This window comes from Branchiostoma lanceolatum, chromosome 8 (genome assembly GCF_035083965.1).
Source record: "Branchiostoma lanceolatum isolate klBraLanc5 chromosome 8, klBraLanc5.hap2, whole genome shotgun sequence".
Lineage (NCBI taxonomy): Eukaryota > Metazoa > Chordata > Leptocardii > Amphioxiformes > Branchiostomatidae > Branchiostoma > Branchiostoma lanceolatum.
Genome location: NC_089729.1, coordinates 8,947,384 through 8,965,363, shown reverse-complemented (window position 1 = coordinate 8,965,363; position 17,980 = coordinate 8,947,384). Strand labels below are relative to the sequence as shown.

General features: G+C 40.3%; 2 protein-coding genes across 2 annotated transcripts in view; one reads left to right on the top strand and one right to left on the bottom strand.

The window, feature by feature from the left end:
- Nucleotides 1-17,980, bottom strand: part of LOC136440990 (chromosome transmission fidelity protein 18 homolog) — a 93,461-nt gene that overhangs the window by 33,806 nt on the left and 41,675 nt on the right. The gene's annotated exons all lie outside the window — the stretch shown is intronic.
- Nucleotides 13,202-16,523, top strand: LOC136440706 (QRFP-like peptide receptor). The gene is made up of 2 exons (XM_066436805.1): nt 13,202-13,469; nt 15,184-16,523. Exon 2 carries the CDS (start codon nt 15,199-15,201, stop codon nt 16,426-16,428), a length of 1,230 nt encoding a protein of 409 aa, XP_066292902.1. The 5' UTR covers nt 13,202-13,469; nt 15,184-15,198; the 3' UTR covers nt 16,429-16,523.

Genomic DNA, 17,980 nt, shown 5'->3' with positions numbered 1-17,980 from the left:
TGACAGCAGGACTTGCCTCAGCTCTTTACAGGGCCATTTGAGGCACCTATCTGTTGGTAACCCAAGAAGTTTCCTCCATTTAGCAAGGAGGATACGTAAATCCTGCTACATCACAGGGACTAGAACGGTCATTTGGTTCTATCTGTGTTACAATGTTACAAGTGTTTTCAAGATAAGATCATCTCTCTCCTTATCTAAATGTAAATTTTACCAAGTGAGTTCATTATAGTAAAAGTAGTTGTGTATGGCCCAGTGAGGGCAACTGCCCTACAGGCTGACCTCTGCGTATGCACAAAGACAATCCAAATCTGAACGATTTTAGCCAAATGTTCCAAATAGGATTATCTCCCTTGTAGCAGCTGTGCTAAAGGCGGCGCCATAAAATTGATCCGCTCAATGGAAGTCCATGTCCTACAGAATTACTTATCACTAATGAAATCATGCTAACTTTGTTGCTGTATTTCTGCTTTTTGTTGTGTAAAAAAAAACCTTCAAAAGAACTGTAGCCATAATAATAAAAATGAATGAAGCATGCAGTGTTGAAAGAGACCATTTACTAAGCCTGACTGCCAACATGCCCATTCTAACAAGTTTTCGGCAGAAAATGATGGCATTTTTACTGCTATTTCCAAGTCTAATCAACAAGTTGTAGTCCAATAGCATCCAATGCGATGATAATGTAGCCATTGTAGAGCTTTCTATGAGCTATCCTATTCATTATTGAAAGTCTGGGAAAGATGCCTTAAAATGGAAATATCATGGCCCAATCTGTCTCTTTGGATCCCTACCAAAACACATGTCTACCTACCCCAACTACTGTATTCACAAAAGGTACTTTCCATTCTGCCCATCACCAAACATTTTACGAGGCAATTGTTCTGCAAATGTGCCTCGGTGTCAGCGCCCGAAATGCAAGTTGTAACATGACTCATGCTGTAGAAAGTGCAGATTTTGTGAATGATCAAGCCTATCGAAGGGAGATGGTACAACAAAGGATTCTCTGTTATCTCAATACAGTTGTCTTCCTGGCCACTTGTGGGTGTATGTTAATATCAGTTCTACTTCAAACTTGATTACTTTATTCTATTGAACAAAGGAGTCTCTGTTATCTCCATACCATTGCTCTCCTGGCCACTTGTGGGTCTAAGTTTATATTTGTTCTATTTCAAACTTGACTACCCTATTCTATTGCTGGACATTTGGGGAGTTCTTTCCATTCATTACTTCAAGTGTGAGTCCTCCAGAGGATTAGAAGCTAACGTATCATCAAGACACAACAGCACAATATTCAGCACCATGGAAAGCAATCTACTTTGAAGAAGAAAAGGGAGACTTGGGAGGGCATCATACCCACGCCTCCATTTCTGCAGATAACAAATAAGTATTTGAATAAAGGATAAGCCACATTTATCACTTTACACAGCACACAAATCTAAGAGCCAGAAAGAAAGCTGGCACATGGTCAAGAATAACTCGCACTGGGCTTTTCCAACTCAGCTTGGACCTCAAAGTTTCATCAAACTAATATCCAAGTTTGACATTCCCTGCAATGTAACGTTAATGGAGTTTCATGTGTGATTTTCCATTTTGGACTTGGCAACTGTCATCATGGATAATGTTTTGTAGTAGCAAGCATGTTCTATTTTATATATCACTGCATCATATCAAGGACCGCCTTGATCATATGCTTTGCCCATTAGAAATGGCACCAAGAAAATTTGCTATTTTCGCATCCTCATAAGACCTGCCTTTTTGACAGCCTTACTAAGAAACCCCCAGGAAAGGTGTTCGTAAGCCCAGTAATCACACTAAGCCTGTTTGAGACTTTGCACTTGCCTATCATCTAGGGAGAAGCAGCTGTCTGTACAAAGAGAATGGTCTATCAATCAAGTATTGTTGGCAAGCAATCCCATGGACACAGCTAACAGGCAACGAAACACCCCATGCATGAAATCTCAACTATCTGCTCCTTTGCAGCTGCATGAAAGTCATTTCGTAAGCAATATTGGCGGCTTAAAAAAACAGAACGGACTCAACGAACGCCAAAGGTGAGCTGTAAACTTTATGTTCTCAGTGTGACGGATCCTTCAGGACCTTCGTGAATATTTCATGATATCTTCTCACTCCGCCCTTTAGGATCATTATGGGGTTAACCATTCAATGAATCTAAGCACGTCCTAGGGTAATCTGGGAGCACTTCCATCTTTGGGCAGTGTCCAGAAAATATCCATATACTAGTTAAACACCATCTTTGCATGGCCAGTTTGGTTCAGCTTTGCACTGACTGCTCCCAAGAGATTTGTCACTGAAAAAAGTCTGCAGCAGGCATCCTTTGTTTTATTCATATATCTTATTCTATAATTGGCTTCACTACCTCTACACAGATACGTTCATCTGTTAGTACTGTCCACAAACCACCCAAAATGATATACACTTATTATACTGGAACAAAAAGTCAATGTAGATGTCATCTCACACTGTCAGTTTATCTCATGAGCTCATGTTAAGAAACATTTCATGATTAAATGTCTGAAGTATTGTGAAACCTTACATCTACCCTTGACCATCGACCTCAGGTCGATTAAGGACATGGCTAATCTAATAAACATCCACCTCTGCAGTGGCAAGGGCCAACAGAAGGTCAAGCAGTGATGTGTCATGCTCAGATCAGACTCCTGCGGCACACCAAGATGTGCCGCAAGGAACCATGACTTCTGCGAAAGGGAGTCAAGACCTCAGGTGCCCTTATCTCCATCGATTGGGAAAGGGAACCAAATGTCTTTAGCAATGGACTTTCTTGAGAGTGAAAGTGATCTTGAACCAGTTAAGCTCAAATTAACTCAATCAACAGTTGAGCTACTCTTCCAATGGTCGTGACAGACAGTATGTGCAGTATATACATGTTCATTATACCAGGAAAATTACCCTAGCTCTTTTCGATAAGCACAATGAACAGTGGACCATGACTCAACGTCCCGTCCTAAGTACTGTGCATGTCAGGTGATCAACTATAGCCAGAAAACAAATCACAAACTCTCTAGCATGTCTGCACCACCAATATCAACATGTGCTGGATTGATCATGGTATTTGACATGATTTCTATTTCTTACAAGTTATCCGGTGAAATTATTTTAGAAAACTACACTTTATATCAAATCGTATCTTGGAGTCTTGGCAAGGTGGCTTTTTTGCAATAAAGCTTCAAGATGTAATCTTCATAGGCACCTGATGTGCTTCTACGTCATGTACATATTTCCAGTGCAGCCAGGGGAAATCAAATTAAGAATACAAATGAAGAGGCATGAAGGGACTGGGATACGAAATGAACTGGGTGTATTGACCGAGTGTTCTATAAGTTGTGACAAGGACATACTTTAGTGATGTCTTCCGCTGTTGCAAGCCACTGTCTGGAAAAGTTTTAATGGAAACCTGTACAGAAAAGTTTTAATGAAAAACCTGACTACACTTATGTATCATTTGTTTAAGTGCTCAAATGGAAACACTTTTCAAACAGTCAATTTACACTCAAATCACACTGCAACATTCAAGTCTGCTGTATAAGAAGGCTTCTCGACATGTGAAGAAGAAAAATGCCTTAAGTCGGTTTTGGTATAAGTTCTTGAATCTTTATCTGCAATGATTCAGCAGGTTTATCATAGAACTAGAACAAAGCATGAAATGCCAGATCATAAGATTTTAACCCATACATTCTGCAGCAAAAGTTGATTCCATGGTGGAGGGACATCAAAAGTACAAACCTTTGCCATATACTTGGCTTTGAACCTAGGTAACCTTTGCAAAAAGATTACGTACAACAAATTGGAGCTTGTTTGGGGGAGAAAGGCTTTTAGTGACAGCCAAAACTGGCTCCCAGAATGGTTTTGGCATAAAATGTCTGACTTACAGTCAGCCTGGTTAACCTAGCATACATGACCTGACATAACTTGAGAGGGTCAGAAACACCACCACATGTCAGCTACTGATGCTATTCTGGGCTGTGCCTGCCCATCCACGGGTCTAGGTCAAACAGTATGAGCCTTGCATTAACCTTTGAAAGGAAAATATAACAGTAATATTATAAGTCTTGTGTTAACTGTTGAAAGGGTTATGTAACCTTTGGGTTCTTGCTCTTGCTTGTGTACTGGGCAACACCCACTGTTGGGGTTGATATTGGTCAGTGACTGCAGTGCAGTCATCAGCATAATTTTTCTATCTACACCTACATGCCTGTAGGTGTAGGCATGCGAAGAGGAGTCTACAGTGACAAGGACATTGTTTTTCACGAGAGGATTGAGTTGAGGCAGACTTTTGGCAATGATAAATACCTTTCAGAAAATATAAGTCAACAAGAACTGAATGTTTTGTTTTAAAAAAAATTCACTGCTTCACTGTACTGTTCCTTCATCGAAGTTTCATCCAAGAAGAAGAAATACTTCTTCTTAAGAATCACCAAGATTTTTTCATTTCAGCAGTTTCATTCTGTCAAACATGGAGCGTAATGCTTGAGATGAAGCATAATGCTTTTTCAGTAGCTGATAGTGCAATGCAGCTTCACTATGGCTCGCTTTTTATTGCCAAGCTCATTGGGCCACCCCTAAAAAGGTACTAAGTCCCATAGCCTTTTGAGGCCGTGGGGCAGTGGGTTGTTATCCACTGTGCCTAGGACACGGCATTGGAGGGCGGAGCCCAACCCTCTCCTTCCACTGTCTTTTACCTCCCCAACCAAAGTCAGGTACCCATTTTTACACCTGGGTGGAGTGAGGAACGGCGTTTAAAGTGCCTTTCCCAAGGGCACAAGATCAGTGACATGACAGAATTTGAACCCACGACCTCTGAGTTATATGCCAAATACCCTGCCGTTATGCCACACGACCCCACCATACCTTTACCGAGTCACCCCTACTCTTCTCTATGAGTGTGTTGGGTTCTTAAATGTGCAGTGGCTCCCTCACACACGGGCTGCCAGTTTTACGTCCCCATCCCAAAGGAGGATGCAACTCTTTTCCAGACATGCCCAGAACCTAGGACACTGGTTCCACGAAATTTGAACCAGATGACTATGTGGTGAGTAGCAGAGTGCACATAACACTACACCACGCACACACATTCAGCTACAGGTCCTGAAGGAGAAATATTTCTCCTCAGGATGTTTCAACGATTAATTGATGCGTGACACGTAAGACTGCCACATCGACCTCCAAAGCTGCCCTTAAACTCTCAAGCCTCCAGGTGACACCACGGACCAAGGAAATCGGAAATAGATACAGCCGGTCATGTGTGAAGATTCTGCATTAGACCGACCGTCTCAAGGTGACATTTGCAGCATGACAAGTTTCCTCAAGTCAGAAGACTCATGAGGCAATTAACATAAAATACCTGAACTAATCTCTGGTCATATCTTACTTTGGATAAGGCTAAGCTTTAAGGAAGCAGGTATGAGATTTCACTGGACAGGGGTATTGCGCCATTATTCAAGGAAAGCCCTCTTATTCTGCCCTTTGTAAAGTATATTATATTCATATTTAGAAAGTCTTGTGTATCAATATCTAACTGTGCTTTGGAATGTTGGCATTTTTCACACTCTAAGGGCACCAATGTTGATTTCCGTGACCATGCATTACTTTAAGCTGAGTGCTTTAGTCACTAGACTGTGTAAAATCCAATGTGCTATCAAACATCACTTCTTACATATTTATCTAAGCACTTTTAAGGCCCTTGCTGGAAATGCCAAGGTGATAGTGGATCACCAACTTTGGAAAACTGTTCAAAATATTATTGAAAACTTGTTTCATAGCTGGATTCGAAGTGAATTTTCACAATGTATCATATAGTCATGCCGATTCTAAACCTTTAAGGTAGAGGTTTGTAGTTTGGACATACAATGTACATGTAATCCAAAAAACAAAACATCTGAAATATGTTATTAAGCTGATTTTAAGCAGAACACACCGAGTAAGACTAAGCTGGATTTGTTTGCATCTTGTTTTTGAAAGTCAGTAATTGAGGGGGGGAGGTTCAGGCCAAGCAGTTAATACTTACTGGAAAATGTAAAGTTTGTTGCCTACAAGGTTCCAGATGTATTCAACTTTTCCAATACAAGATTAAAGCTGAATAGAAAGTAAGCACTTGCACTTAGTCCATGCCTCAGCCTCCAAGCCATGTCTGAATTGCATTAAATTTGTAGAATCCAATACAGTATAGCATGTAGGAGCCAGAAACACTGGAAGCAGAATTACATTAGTGAACTAACATCAATTCATTCTGAAACTTTTCCAGACAGAAATTTGCTTCAACAAACATTCATTCATCCTTTTATCAGAATACTTAATACAAGGATTCCATCTACATCGTGGCACCGCCTTCGGTACATTTGCTCATAAGAGTTGCCAGTACATTTGTACATCAGCCAGCAGAGCAGAGTACATATTAGACTATAGCATGTGTATTATAGAAGATCAAATTATGCCGTAAACTTTTCTACTAAAGACATGACATCAAATCTGTGACAGAAATCATATTATTTAGTGATTGCAGGTATCAAATTTTGCCATCTCTGGCATGTTGTACAGAGCACACATGTGCAAGTCTGCGTATTGACTCTTCTGTCTAAAAGATTTCAACTTATTAATAAGTGACCCATCTTTTACATGACATTGTTTAAAAAACCAACATGTTTAAAAAAAGGCAAAGGGAAATTTAAGGTAGTCCCACAGCCATTTTGAGGCCGTAGGGGCAGTGGGTTGTTATCCACTGTGTCTGGCTGGGACGCGGTATTGGATGGTGTCTTTTAACTCCCCAACCAAAGTCAGGTACCCATTCTTACACCTGGGTGGAGTAAGGAAAGCTGTTATATCCGTGCTATGTCAGGACCTCTGAGTTCTGGGACAGACTTACTAATCGTTATGCCAGCACGACAGTGATAGAACAGTGATCTGTTTAAAATCGACAAAGGAAGTGACCTGTCAATTATGGCTGTGCTGATCATCATCAGTGGCTCCTTATAAGAACAAGAGTTCCCCGACATCGTATCTCTTATGAACTATTCTGTTTATGCAAATTACTTACACATTTACATAATATATGCTTGGTCATGAACACCTTTATCTGACTTACACATGTCACAATATTGACAGACCTATCATCTACCACTCAGGTCAATTGTGGTGTTTTGCATCAATTATGCAAATTATGAATTCATTTGCATAATTGTTATCTCTTGATGTTCCACTTAACATAAACTACATAATGTGACATGTATTTGAGTCATACTAATTGCAAATATAGATTTTGCTCATTAATTATGCAAATTTAAGTTCCAATTAGCATAATTTGCATTTCATTATGTACATACATCTCAGTCTAAAATAACTTCATACTAATTATCATGGAAAACCGTCTTTGCTTTGTTCAGTTATTCCCCTTAGAAGATTTTCACAATAACGCGTGTGCAGTTCCAGAGCAAGCTGCTAGGGGGCCCAAACCTACACCACTTCTTTATTACATCACAAGCTATCTGCCACCAAAAAACAAGACCATAGCACGTACAGGTAAAAATATACAAAAACCAAAGTTCTGCTGCAGTACTAAGGTCAGATACCAGGGGGCCCAAAATCAAACTTGATGTTCCGCTTGACAACACCCGCCCACATACCAAATATCATCATAATCCATCAAGAGGTTCTTGAGTTATGCTGACTAGAGTAGTCTGGAAACACAGACAGACAGACAAACAAACAGACAGACAGACACACCCAAAACTATATCTCCATTTTTCATGGAGATAATGATCAGTCCCTGCTGACCAATTGCTCACATGCATTGTATTTCGAAATTCTACAGAAGCCAAAGTTGGACACCGACTCCACAGACATTGTCCCTCTCTTGTCAAGCAATTCCTGCAACAGTGCCTTGGGTGTTTTGATCACTTTAAACTACTTTACATCCAGTTGAAGGATAACTTCTTGGTATATCATACAAATCATGGCAGATTAGACCCACTATATTCTGTGACCAGCGGTGCACAATTCAAATTGCGTCTTTCATAGACAGCCACCCGTGACTAAGAAGGCGAAAAGGTGTCAGCTATAAATGGATTGGTAATACAATTTGACACCTAGCCAATGTCGTGGCTTCTGCACCCTCAAATGGCTCATGATATTTGAAGTAAGGCCATGCCAGTTGTTCAAGTGTTCATCATAATTACCTGGCAGCGAGGATAATTGGATTTTCGTCCTCGCCCATCGATCACAGGACACAGGAAATGAGACGGCGCTATCGCGCAACTGACATAAAATTCAGCCATGTTCGTCAGTGACACTACACTCGGATCAACACATATCCCCGAAGCTTAATCTAATTGGCGGATAACTCTTTGGTCAAGAGATAAGCAATTGGCTCCATACCTCTTTGGAAAGCTCGGCAGACTCAGACTCAGAGGTGTCCAGGGCACCACACACATGTAGCCGTTATTAACATTTATCTGCCGGGTTACATAAATCCAGCACTTGAAAACACGGTGTGTTTAAGACTGCAGCATCCCACAGCTATAGACAGTTCAGATATGCAGGAGTGCATTGTACTGGGGGATGCTGCATTGGGGATCGCTTTAAACATATTTCAGGGTGGCGGATATATGGGACCCTGCGGAATTATGTTAGTAGACTTTAAAAGTCATCATAGATCCTGAAGATACCAGCCACACATCTGGAATCACCTCCATTGAAAACAACCAAAAAACCATCAGCATACAACCTTGTCTTGACTTACTATTCTATTGCACCATCTGAAATTGTCTTCACTTCATTAACATATCTATTCAGAGTTTTGGTATAAACCTAGTTCTGACAGATCTTTCCTTAGTCACTGACAAAAGTTAGTGGATGCTGTCTGAAACATCTGACTGTTTCAAAAATTTTATCCACTAGGCAGTTGCTTGAGTAGTAACGTAACGTGTCCTATTCACGTGCGGGAGCAGTTTACGTCCAGTTTGGGTAATGTCCACATGTCGCGGTGTATTATGCCAAAGCCTGTTCTCATGAGCAACAAAGAACGTCATAAGTATGATCCTTAGCCATCGCTCTCTTTTATACAAAACAATGAAAAAGGTTTACGTCCAGCGATATAACACAATAAACTCAAGAACCAGTAGTTCGTCGTGCTTGGCGTATTTCATATGTAATTTGACACCGCGTACTTCATCATGTGTTTCTAACTTACACGATAGCTAGTATCTTTTAAAAGTAGCTGACGTTAAACCTTTCTTTGATATTCAGACTATCCATGGTGATTCGAGGTTTGAAACTCTTACCAGTTTTAGGAAGGTTTGATACCACCTACATGTAGGGACCCCAGAACGGGTGATTAATTTTTGCACGGCAAAACATAATAGCCATGCGTTTATCACGTGAACGCCACGTGCCGCGCATGTCGTTGAAATTCAAAGGGAAAAGACTGAGGTGGACGATAATGGGTTACGCTAGCAGAATTTTACATCATATACATCAGTATAAATACTCGCACGGCGTTAAACAGGCAGAGAAAAACTTACAGACCATGCATTTTCTTTTTGGAAGAGCTGATATTTCTGCCCATGGGTTTAACATTTGGCTCTGTCCGCGCGGTTTTAACCCTAAAAGACCGAAACCTATTCTTGCGACTAAAATGACTGAGCAGGGTCAAAAATGACCCCAAAATGTTTTGTTCAGTAAAACCTCCCTTTTCACTTTTTTCACTCAGATTTCTATCCATACATTGCTTAATCAATGTAAGAGGAATGTTTTGGCATCTTTAGATATAAATAATTCCCGTTCATTATCATAATTTATGCAAAAAGATCAGAAGGACCACGTCTTGAACTATTCCTATCTAGACCGGGAGGGGATTTTTGAGGCCCACACCAACTTTCATGTTGCATAACTGATTAACGGCTTACGCGAGAGGCACCAAACTTAGTGTCTTTATATAAAATTTCCTTAACAAAAATTTCAAATTGATAAAGTAAGTTCATCGTTTTTCTTGTTACCATGGCAACGGGTTTATGACAGGCATATTATACAAAATCTGCTAATTTCAGTTCAAACAATGACGTTTCGAGGCTTTGTTGGTACGCCAAATGTATTTTCTTACATTGTTATCATCTTATGTAATCAAATGTAACTTTTATGATTCAACATTGAAATTTTATGCTGATTTGATGACGTCATCCGTCAAAATCTAAGATGTCAGATAGAATCACATATAATTACGTCATAATTACGTCATATTACGTCATTATGACATGAAATTTGTTATGGTAATACTAATTCACATGTGCATCATCCTCTGAAAATTTGGTGGTCATACGATAAGTAGTTCAGGAGTTACAGAGGGCAGGTCTCAAAAACAGCACATTATTTTAGCTGGGGTCAAAAATGACCCCAGCGGACTCAACACAGACTTTCCTATATAACGTCAAAAGTATTCTGCCCATCTCCCAAGAAAATTGTCAGAGGTTAGAAAGGATGTCTACTGACAAAGTCACAGAAGGATTTTTTTCTTCAGATCAAACATTTTCAAAAAGCACGTCAAAATCTACGCCTGGGGTCAAAAATGACCCCACTCGGGTGTTTGAGGGTTGAGATAAATATGTTTTGAAAAAATTGGACGTTAACTGGTCACGTTACGTTAGTAGGCTTCTGTAGAAAAAAAACATCTGTCTGTCTCCAAACTAAACAGATGAAAACAACAAAAACTCAAAAATAACAACATTACTACAATTATGATGATTAACAAGTTAGTTCCTTAACTCTGAATTGTTGACAGGATTGTATCTATCAGTGTGTGAAATACTTTTTTGACAACCTGGGGCAAAAGCTAAGTTGCCCTTCGGAATTTCAGGTTGCCCCACCTACAATTAACTCATCTTGTCAAATAAAAACTGGGAAATAAGCACATTACTAGTCTGCAGAATAGATGGCTCCTATAAAGCTAAAATGTTTGACAAGATTGTATCTATATATAAAGGGATTTGACTAATGTAGCCAGATGGCACGAAATTTTACGAATCTATCTGCATGACGTGCCACAAACTGATTGTTTGCCAAAGGCTATTCAATCAATAAAAAGGGTGAGGCCCAACCAATTTGATCTGCTGGTTCTCTGATTTTTTCAGGAAAAATATGGAGTGACAGGGAAAAAAAAAAATTTTGCAATAAGCCTGGGGTGAAGATAGGGGCTTGCATTTAACATAAAGAATACTAGTACAGTAATATGATATTCCAAAGACTCTATGGAAGACAAGCAACTCATCCCGGTACTCCCATTGTACAGTACATCTGTAGATGCACCTGTCAATTCAAAATAATCAAAAGTACCTTTTTTTATTACATATACTTCTGTCATTCATGAAAAAAATAAACATTGAATATAAAAACATTGGCAGACAAAAGCTGAATAATGGCATTTAGGCCATTTTGCTATACTGAAGAGTAATGCAGTAAGTATAAAAATATCCTGTATGGGAGGTGTTGTGTATTCTTCTTTTTTTGGGATTTGGAAAAAATTGGAGCGGGCAATTCCGAGAATCAATAAATCAAATTGGTGTGGCCTGAAGTGAAATGAAAACACAGCATAAACAAGCTGTCCTCCACATATTGTACTTAAATACATGTACATCCCTGTATTTAAAAGCTTTCATGGGTTTGGAAGGGAGGAAAAATCTTGTGGTTGGCCGTCTTAATTATATCTCCACAGTATTTTCTCGGTTTGATTATGTACCCTGCACTTTTAGCCTGTCTACTGTAATCAATTACCTGTGGTGCACTGAATGCTCAAAAATTGAGGGTTGTGATCAAGAATTACAGTTGAGGACTCTGGTGTTTAAATAAGTTTTCTTAAAACCTATAATAAAATTGTGCAGATGGCACTGCAGATTTTGAAGGTACCCTTCAAGCTAATTACCTCAATGGGAGAGTCGGTTGTAAACACATGATTATACGAAACATGACAGCCTACTCTCCGTGAGGGAAAATCTATCTACCTTTAGGATAATTGGCAGGTAGGCTAGAAGTTGGTGCTATACTTGTCCCTTAAATATGGTGCTACACAGTAAATTGTCATTGCTGATAAGCCAATGGCATAACATCAATCAAGACTTAGTGTGAAAAATTTATATTACACATATGGTAGTGTTCATAGTCCAGAGGGTACCCATCCTGCCTCTGGAACAAGAGGTTGGGAGTTCGAATCCCGGCTGTTGTCGCTCACCCAACATGCATGCTAATGAAATGGGTTGCAGTCCTTAGGACAAGACAGTAACTGTATACTGTCCTTGTCACATCAAAACAGCTAGGAGAAATTAAATAAATAAACTGAAACTGAACTGAAACCATTACTCATTCTTATTGATTTCTATCTTTTAAAAGACAGCTTACCTCCAGACATTACTCATGATACTGGCCCGGAAATGCCCACATGCAACCTGCAATATGCAGCAAACGTTTTCATATTGCAGGTGAACAGCTTGCAATTTTGAACAGACTAGAGAACATTCAGGCTTTGTATCATGAGTAATAATTTAGACATGCAGCAGCATACAAAAGCCTGGATTTCAAGTAGCTATAACAAAGCTGTAGTGTAATAAAAACATCTTTATTTTTTTGTTGGAGAAGGGTGAGGAGAGAGGCTTGGGAATTTTCAGAAAATTTTTCCTTATTTTAACTGGCAAAATTTCTAACAATTGGCAATGTTGTAGGTAAAAGCCAAAAAAGAAGCATTTCGAGCCTTGTAACATCACAAAAGCACAGGAATAACTCAAACAAACATGTCTGCTAAGAAAGCATATAGAGTTTGACTAAATGGCATCATTTGAAATGCAGAAAATGCTGAGCTTTGGAGCTCTGCTGCCCACGCTACCACTCCTTATATGGCTTAATAATGCAATTCAAAGTTGCAGAGAACAAACTCAGACAGGCACAGGCTACGATTAGCTGAGTGTCATCTACTCCTGAATATGCAAGTCTTCATGTAGACAGCAGGGGCTGACAATTGGCTGGGGAATGAATAATGAATGCTAAGCAGGTAGGCAGGCTTAAGGTATCAAGCCATTCAGTCACTTTGCCTCATACAAGCTTCTGTATGCAGTGAGGACTGGTCTTCTCCGGCGGGGTACAAGACACAAGAGTGCACTGTCTCCCTAAACGGTGGGGCTTGGACAGCGTGACCAGCATATCCCAGAGGGAAGGCTGCACGACATACTTCTTCTACAAACACTTGATCCTGACAGTTGCTAACTTTGTCAAGTACAATTAAGGACGGTTGAGGCCAAAGTATTTCTGATAACGCCCACAAGGGAACTGGAGTGAAACAGGAGTCAAGCCCCGCAGAAAGACTGTTCTAAGGAAAGGGCTGTTGTTTTTCAAGCGCTGCAGTAAAGACTGCTGTAACCCTGGGCAGAGCCTGAAAGCACTAGGGAAAGCCAGAAGCACGAGAGGTAAGCTTTTCAGAAATTTTCCTCTACTTCATCTGATTCAGTAACATCCCCTTTTCCTCTGAATGGTAAGCAACCAAAAAAGATGCCATCAAAGGTAAATGAATTTCATAGATAAATAATTTTTTTCAGATTTGTGTGTTTTGTTGTCTTCTGAATCATAATAAAACATCATGCGTCATCATTCATAAAACCAAGGGTCACACAAATCCAATTCAATTGCTGTCTAGTGGAGAGGGGGCCCAAGCTGTAAAGCTATAAGGAATTGTTTGAAAAATGAAACCCTTGCACAATTTGTGCGACAAATTTCACCGTGATTTGAACACTTGTTCACGAAAATGTCTTGCCCTTGAACTTTGTGCACCGACAACTGCCTTTTACAAGTACTGGTAAAACGTCTTGACAATTGAATTGATTGCTCCATTAAAAAAAATTGTGCATCTTGAGAAAAACAAGGCCCTAGGGAACGGCATAAAGAACGAAACCCTTAGTACCACAATTTGTTTCCCAGGTTTCATCTTGATTCAAGTAATTCTTCCTGAAATATTTCAATTGCCACTGAACTTTATGGCCCTTTTTGCAAGCATTGTTAACGTCTTCCCAATCAATGTTGCGATAAAAATTCTGCATTTACGGGGGTTTTGAGAAGTGTGTAAAGAATGAAAGCCAACTGCAACTAGTCTGCAAGGTTTCATTGTGATTTAAGAAGCACTACGTTTAAGTTCAGGAACTATGTGGCCACAATGACCAAACGTTATGCCTCTTTTATATCTTTTACATATTTATAAGCACTGATAAATGTCTTGCCAATCAATGGTCAGCCAGGTTTTATAGTGACTTAAGTAGTACATGATTTAAGTTCCGGAAATATAGGCATGTTGCCACAATGATTTAACTTTATGCCTCTTTTATGAGCAGTGGTAAATGCCTTACCGCTCACTGTTCGAATCAAATATTTCGCATTTGTAAGGCCCTAAGGAAGCATGTAAAGAATGAAAACCTACCACAATTCACCTGCCAGGTTTTATAGTAATTTTACTGCTTGTTCATGAAATACATGTACTTTACCACTAAACTCCCTGCCCCTTTTACAACCACTGGCAATTAATGTTCTAATAAAAAATGTTTGCATTTGTAAGGCTCTAAGGAAGTGTATAAAGAATGAAAGTCTATCACAATTCATCTGCCAGGTTTCATTGTAATCTAACTAGTACTTGTTCATGAGATATTTTGCCAGGGTGAACTTTATGCCCCTTTTATACACACTGGTACGTATACGTCTTACCAATCGATGTTCAAATAATTTTTTGTGAATTTATAAGGCTTTAAGAAAGTGCGTAAAGACCCAAACAATTCATCTGCCAGACTTGCTTGTGAGTTAACTGCTTGTTCATGAAATATTTTGCCACGGTGACTGAACTTTATACCCCTTTTACAGCATAAATTATGAGAAATGTCTTGCCAATCAATATTTCAATCAAACATCTGAATGGCCTTGACCAAAACGTCAATATGTAAGTACCGTCTTCCCCATACTGCCGATATTCAATCACAATCTTTACTTCATTTCATGCTGAAGGCTAAAGATGCCACACAAATCTGTCGACCTTTTCAGTGACTTGTAGATCTTAATCAAGGACAACGCACTGATGGAAAAATATTGGACACGAGTTCCGCAAGCCAAAGTGACGGATGTCTTTCTAATCCTTCTTCCCAGGGCAAGTGCTGCACAATGGAGATGTACAGAGATTTTCAGGATAACGGATCCTCTCCGTACAATGTGAGTGACATGACGGGCAAGTTCATGTTCGCTGCGCCCGGCTGCAAGGGCATGACATTTGAAGACTGTATCAAGTGGCAGTTTCTATACTCTTACACCCAGCCAACAAGTATGGCCCTTATAACTCTGTACGGCCTAAGCTTTCTCGTTGGAGTCGTGGTCAACTTCCTTGTCCTGTACGTCATCCTGACAGAAAAGCACATGCACTCTGTGGCAAACGTCTATATCGTAAACTTGGCGGTCTGTGACCTGCTCGTGCTGTTCCTCTGCATACCGATGAACATGGGGCGTGAGATCTACAGAAACTACATTTACGGAGAGGTGATATGTAAGTTCTTTCCCTACATGCAAGCCGTGGCAGTCTCTTCAAGCGTGCTGTCCCACACGGCGATCAGCCTGGACCGATACTACGCCATCTGCAAGCCCCTGCAGAGTCGCGGGCGGTCCGTGAAGAAGAGCACGATGCCCGTGCTGTTCTCCATCTGGGTCATCGCCATCATCATCATGTTTCCGTTAGCTTACTTCAACTCCATCACCTCGGTTAACCTGGCCGTGCCCATCGATTTGGAGATCCTGAGCTGCCAGGAGTCCTGGCCCTCCACGCCCTGGAAGCTGGGCTACAACATCGCGCTTTTCGTGATCCTGCTGTGCGTGCCCTGCATCGTCATGGCCATCAACTACGTCCTGATCGCCTTCAAACTGTGGAACCAGAAGGCGGAACTGTTCGCACAGGACAGCGGTAGCCGCCCCAACACTCCCCGCGGAAGCAGGCAGGACAGCCCCAGCACGCGCCAGTCCATGGGCAGAAGGAGGGTCGTCAAGGTCTTCGTGGTGCTTGCCATCGTCTTCACAGCCTCCTGGCTTCCATACTACATCCTGAACATTTGGCTGGACCTCCAGCCAGAGGAACAGTTGGAGGAAGTGGCACTGCTGATGTTCGACTTTGCCCTGTGTCTGGGAATCTCGAACTCCGCTGTCAACCCCGTTTGCTACTGTTTCCTGTCCAAACCTCTCCAGAAGGCGCTTCAACAGAAGTGCAAGAAGAAATCACAGCAACAAAGCACTAGCGTCCGTCTGACACTTACCCAGCTTTCTGTCCAAGCAGACCCCAGCCTTAGTATCCACAGCAGACACAGGCATTGTCACTCGCACTTATTGAGAAGCCAATCGACCATACATTGAAACTGACATTTTCTAACAAGACTATGTGACTGTACAATCATGTATTTCTTCCATGAGACATTTATGTGGTGTGCAATCCGAGGAAAGCCAAACTACAACTTCCTGAAAATGTTATTTTCTCACACAAAAAAGAGTCTTCCTGGAAATTTAACTTGTCTACAGTTTGAAGAACTGTCTCTACAAATAAATCCAAAAAAAGTAGAAACCTGTTGCTGTCTATAGATGCCCTACCTGAACTATTCTTCAATTTGAAAATATCTTATACAGGTATAATATATAACATGTCAGGAAAGCACAGTCAATCTTACTGTCAACATGTACATGTACAACCATAGCGACAGAGGTATGAAACCATGAGATGAAAACTTGATGTTAAAAACCATTCTATGAGTGCACTGGTGCACGTTATTATAACATACAAATTTATCTTGCACCAGACAATCATACGACTTTGCTGGACAAATAAATTTTATGAAAATAACATAGATCTAACTGGACACTCTAAGAAAATCATTTGACTTCTTTCTTTAGTATTTTACAGTATGTGGTAAAATATACAGCACATGGGCCAGTGTTGGCTATTTATAGGTAGGCATCAGAAACACCTGCACGAACCTGCAAGTGGTATTGAAGCCCGATAATTGCTCTTAAGTAACGTTCTCTCCTGTGTGAGAAAAAAAAATCGACCACTGGAAGACAGTGACTGTTCCTGAATCTGATCATCCATCACTTTTTAAACCAAGACATCCGTCATAAGGACATGTTTCTTCAATTGCACAATCTTGCTGTGACCTTGAGATTCACTTACCATGATAGATCTAACTCGAAACTGCTTGGAAATTATTTCACTTCTTTCTTTGGTATTTCACACTATGTAATATAATTACATACATGGGCCAGTGTAGGTTATGTACATGTATAGGTAGGCATCAGAAACACCTGCTCAACTCCGATTATACCTACACTAACCTGCATTATGCAGGTGGTATTTCAAGCCCGATAGCTCTTAATATTCTCTACAGTGTCTGGAAAATTGGGTACTGGAAGATGGTGACTGCCCCTTAATTATCTGTCACGTTTTCAACCAAGACATTCGACATAAGGACATGTTTCTTCAATTGCACAATCCTTGAGATTGACCAACCCCCGGGAAAATCCATAACTATTACCAGGCTCTGACCAAACACATTTGTCAAATAGATGGCACAGGAAGAACCACATTAAGTTAGTGCGTGAACACTTCTACTGTTATCATATTTGTACAGATGTTTGAGCTCTTGATAAGATAAGAACCTCAAATTTCCTCTGAAACAATTCATCAACTTTAAAAGTTAACCTTACTAAAGTTTCACTGTACATCAGGTCTATTAAAGAAACTTTTGGCTGGTAATCGTTTAAGTATCACTTTGGAAAATAACAATATCGTGGATGCAAATGTGAGAAAATCTACTTGAGTTCCACCATGTGTTCAAGGCACATTGATGAAGGTAAGACATCCAGGTAATAAGATACGCCAAAAATAGTTACTCAAGCAACTGGATAAAATTTTTAC

Bases quoted from the DNA above. Each gene is read 5' to 3' on its own strand.
- LOC136440706 (XM_066436805.1), top strand. From the start codon at position 15,199: ATGGAGATGTACAGAGATTTTCAGGATAACGGATCCTCTCCGTACAAT.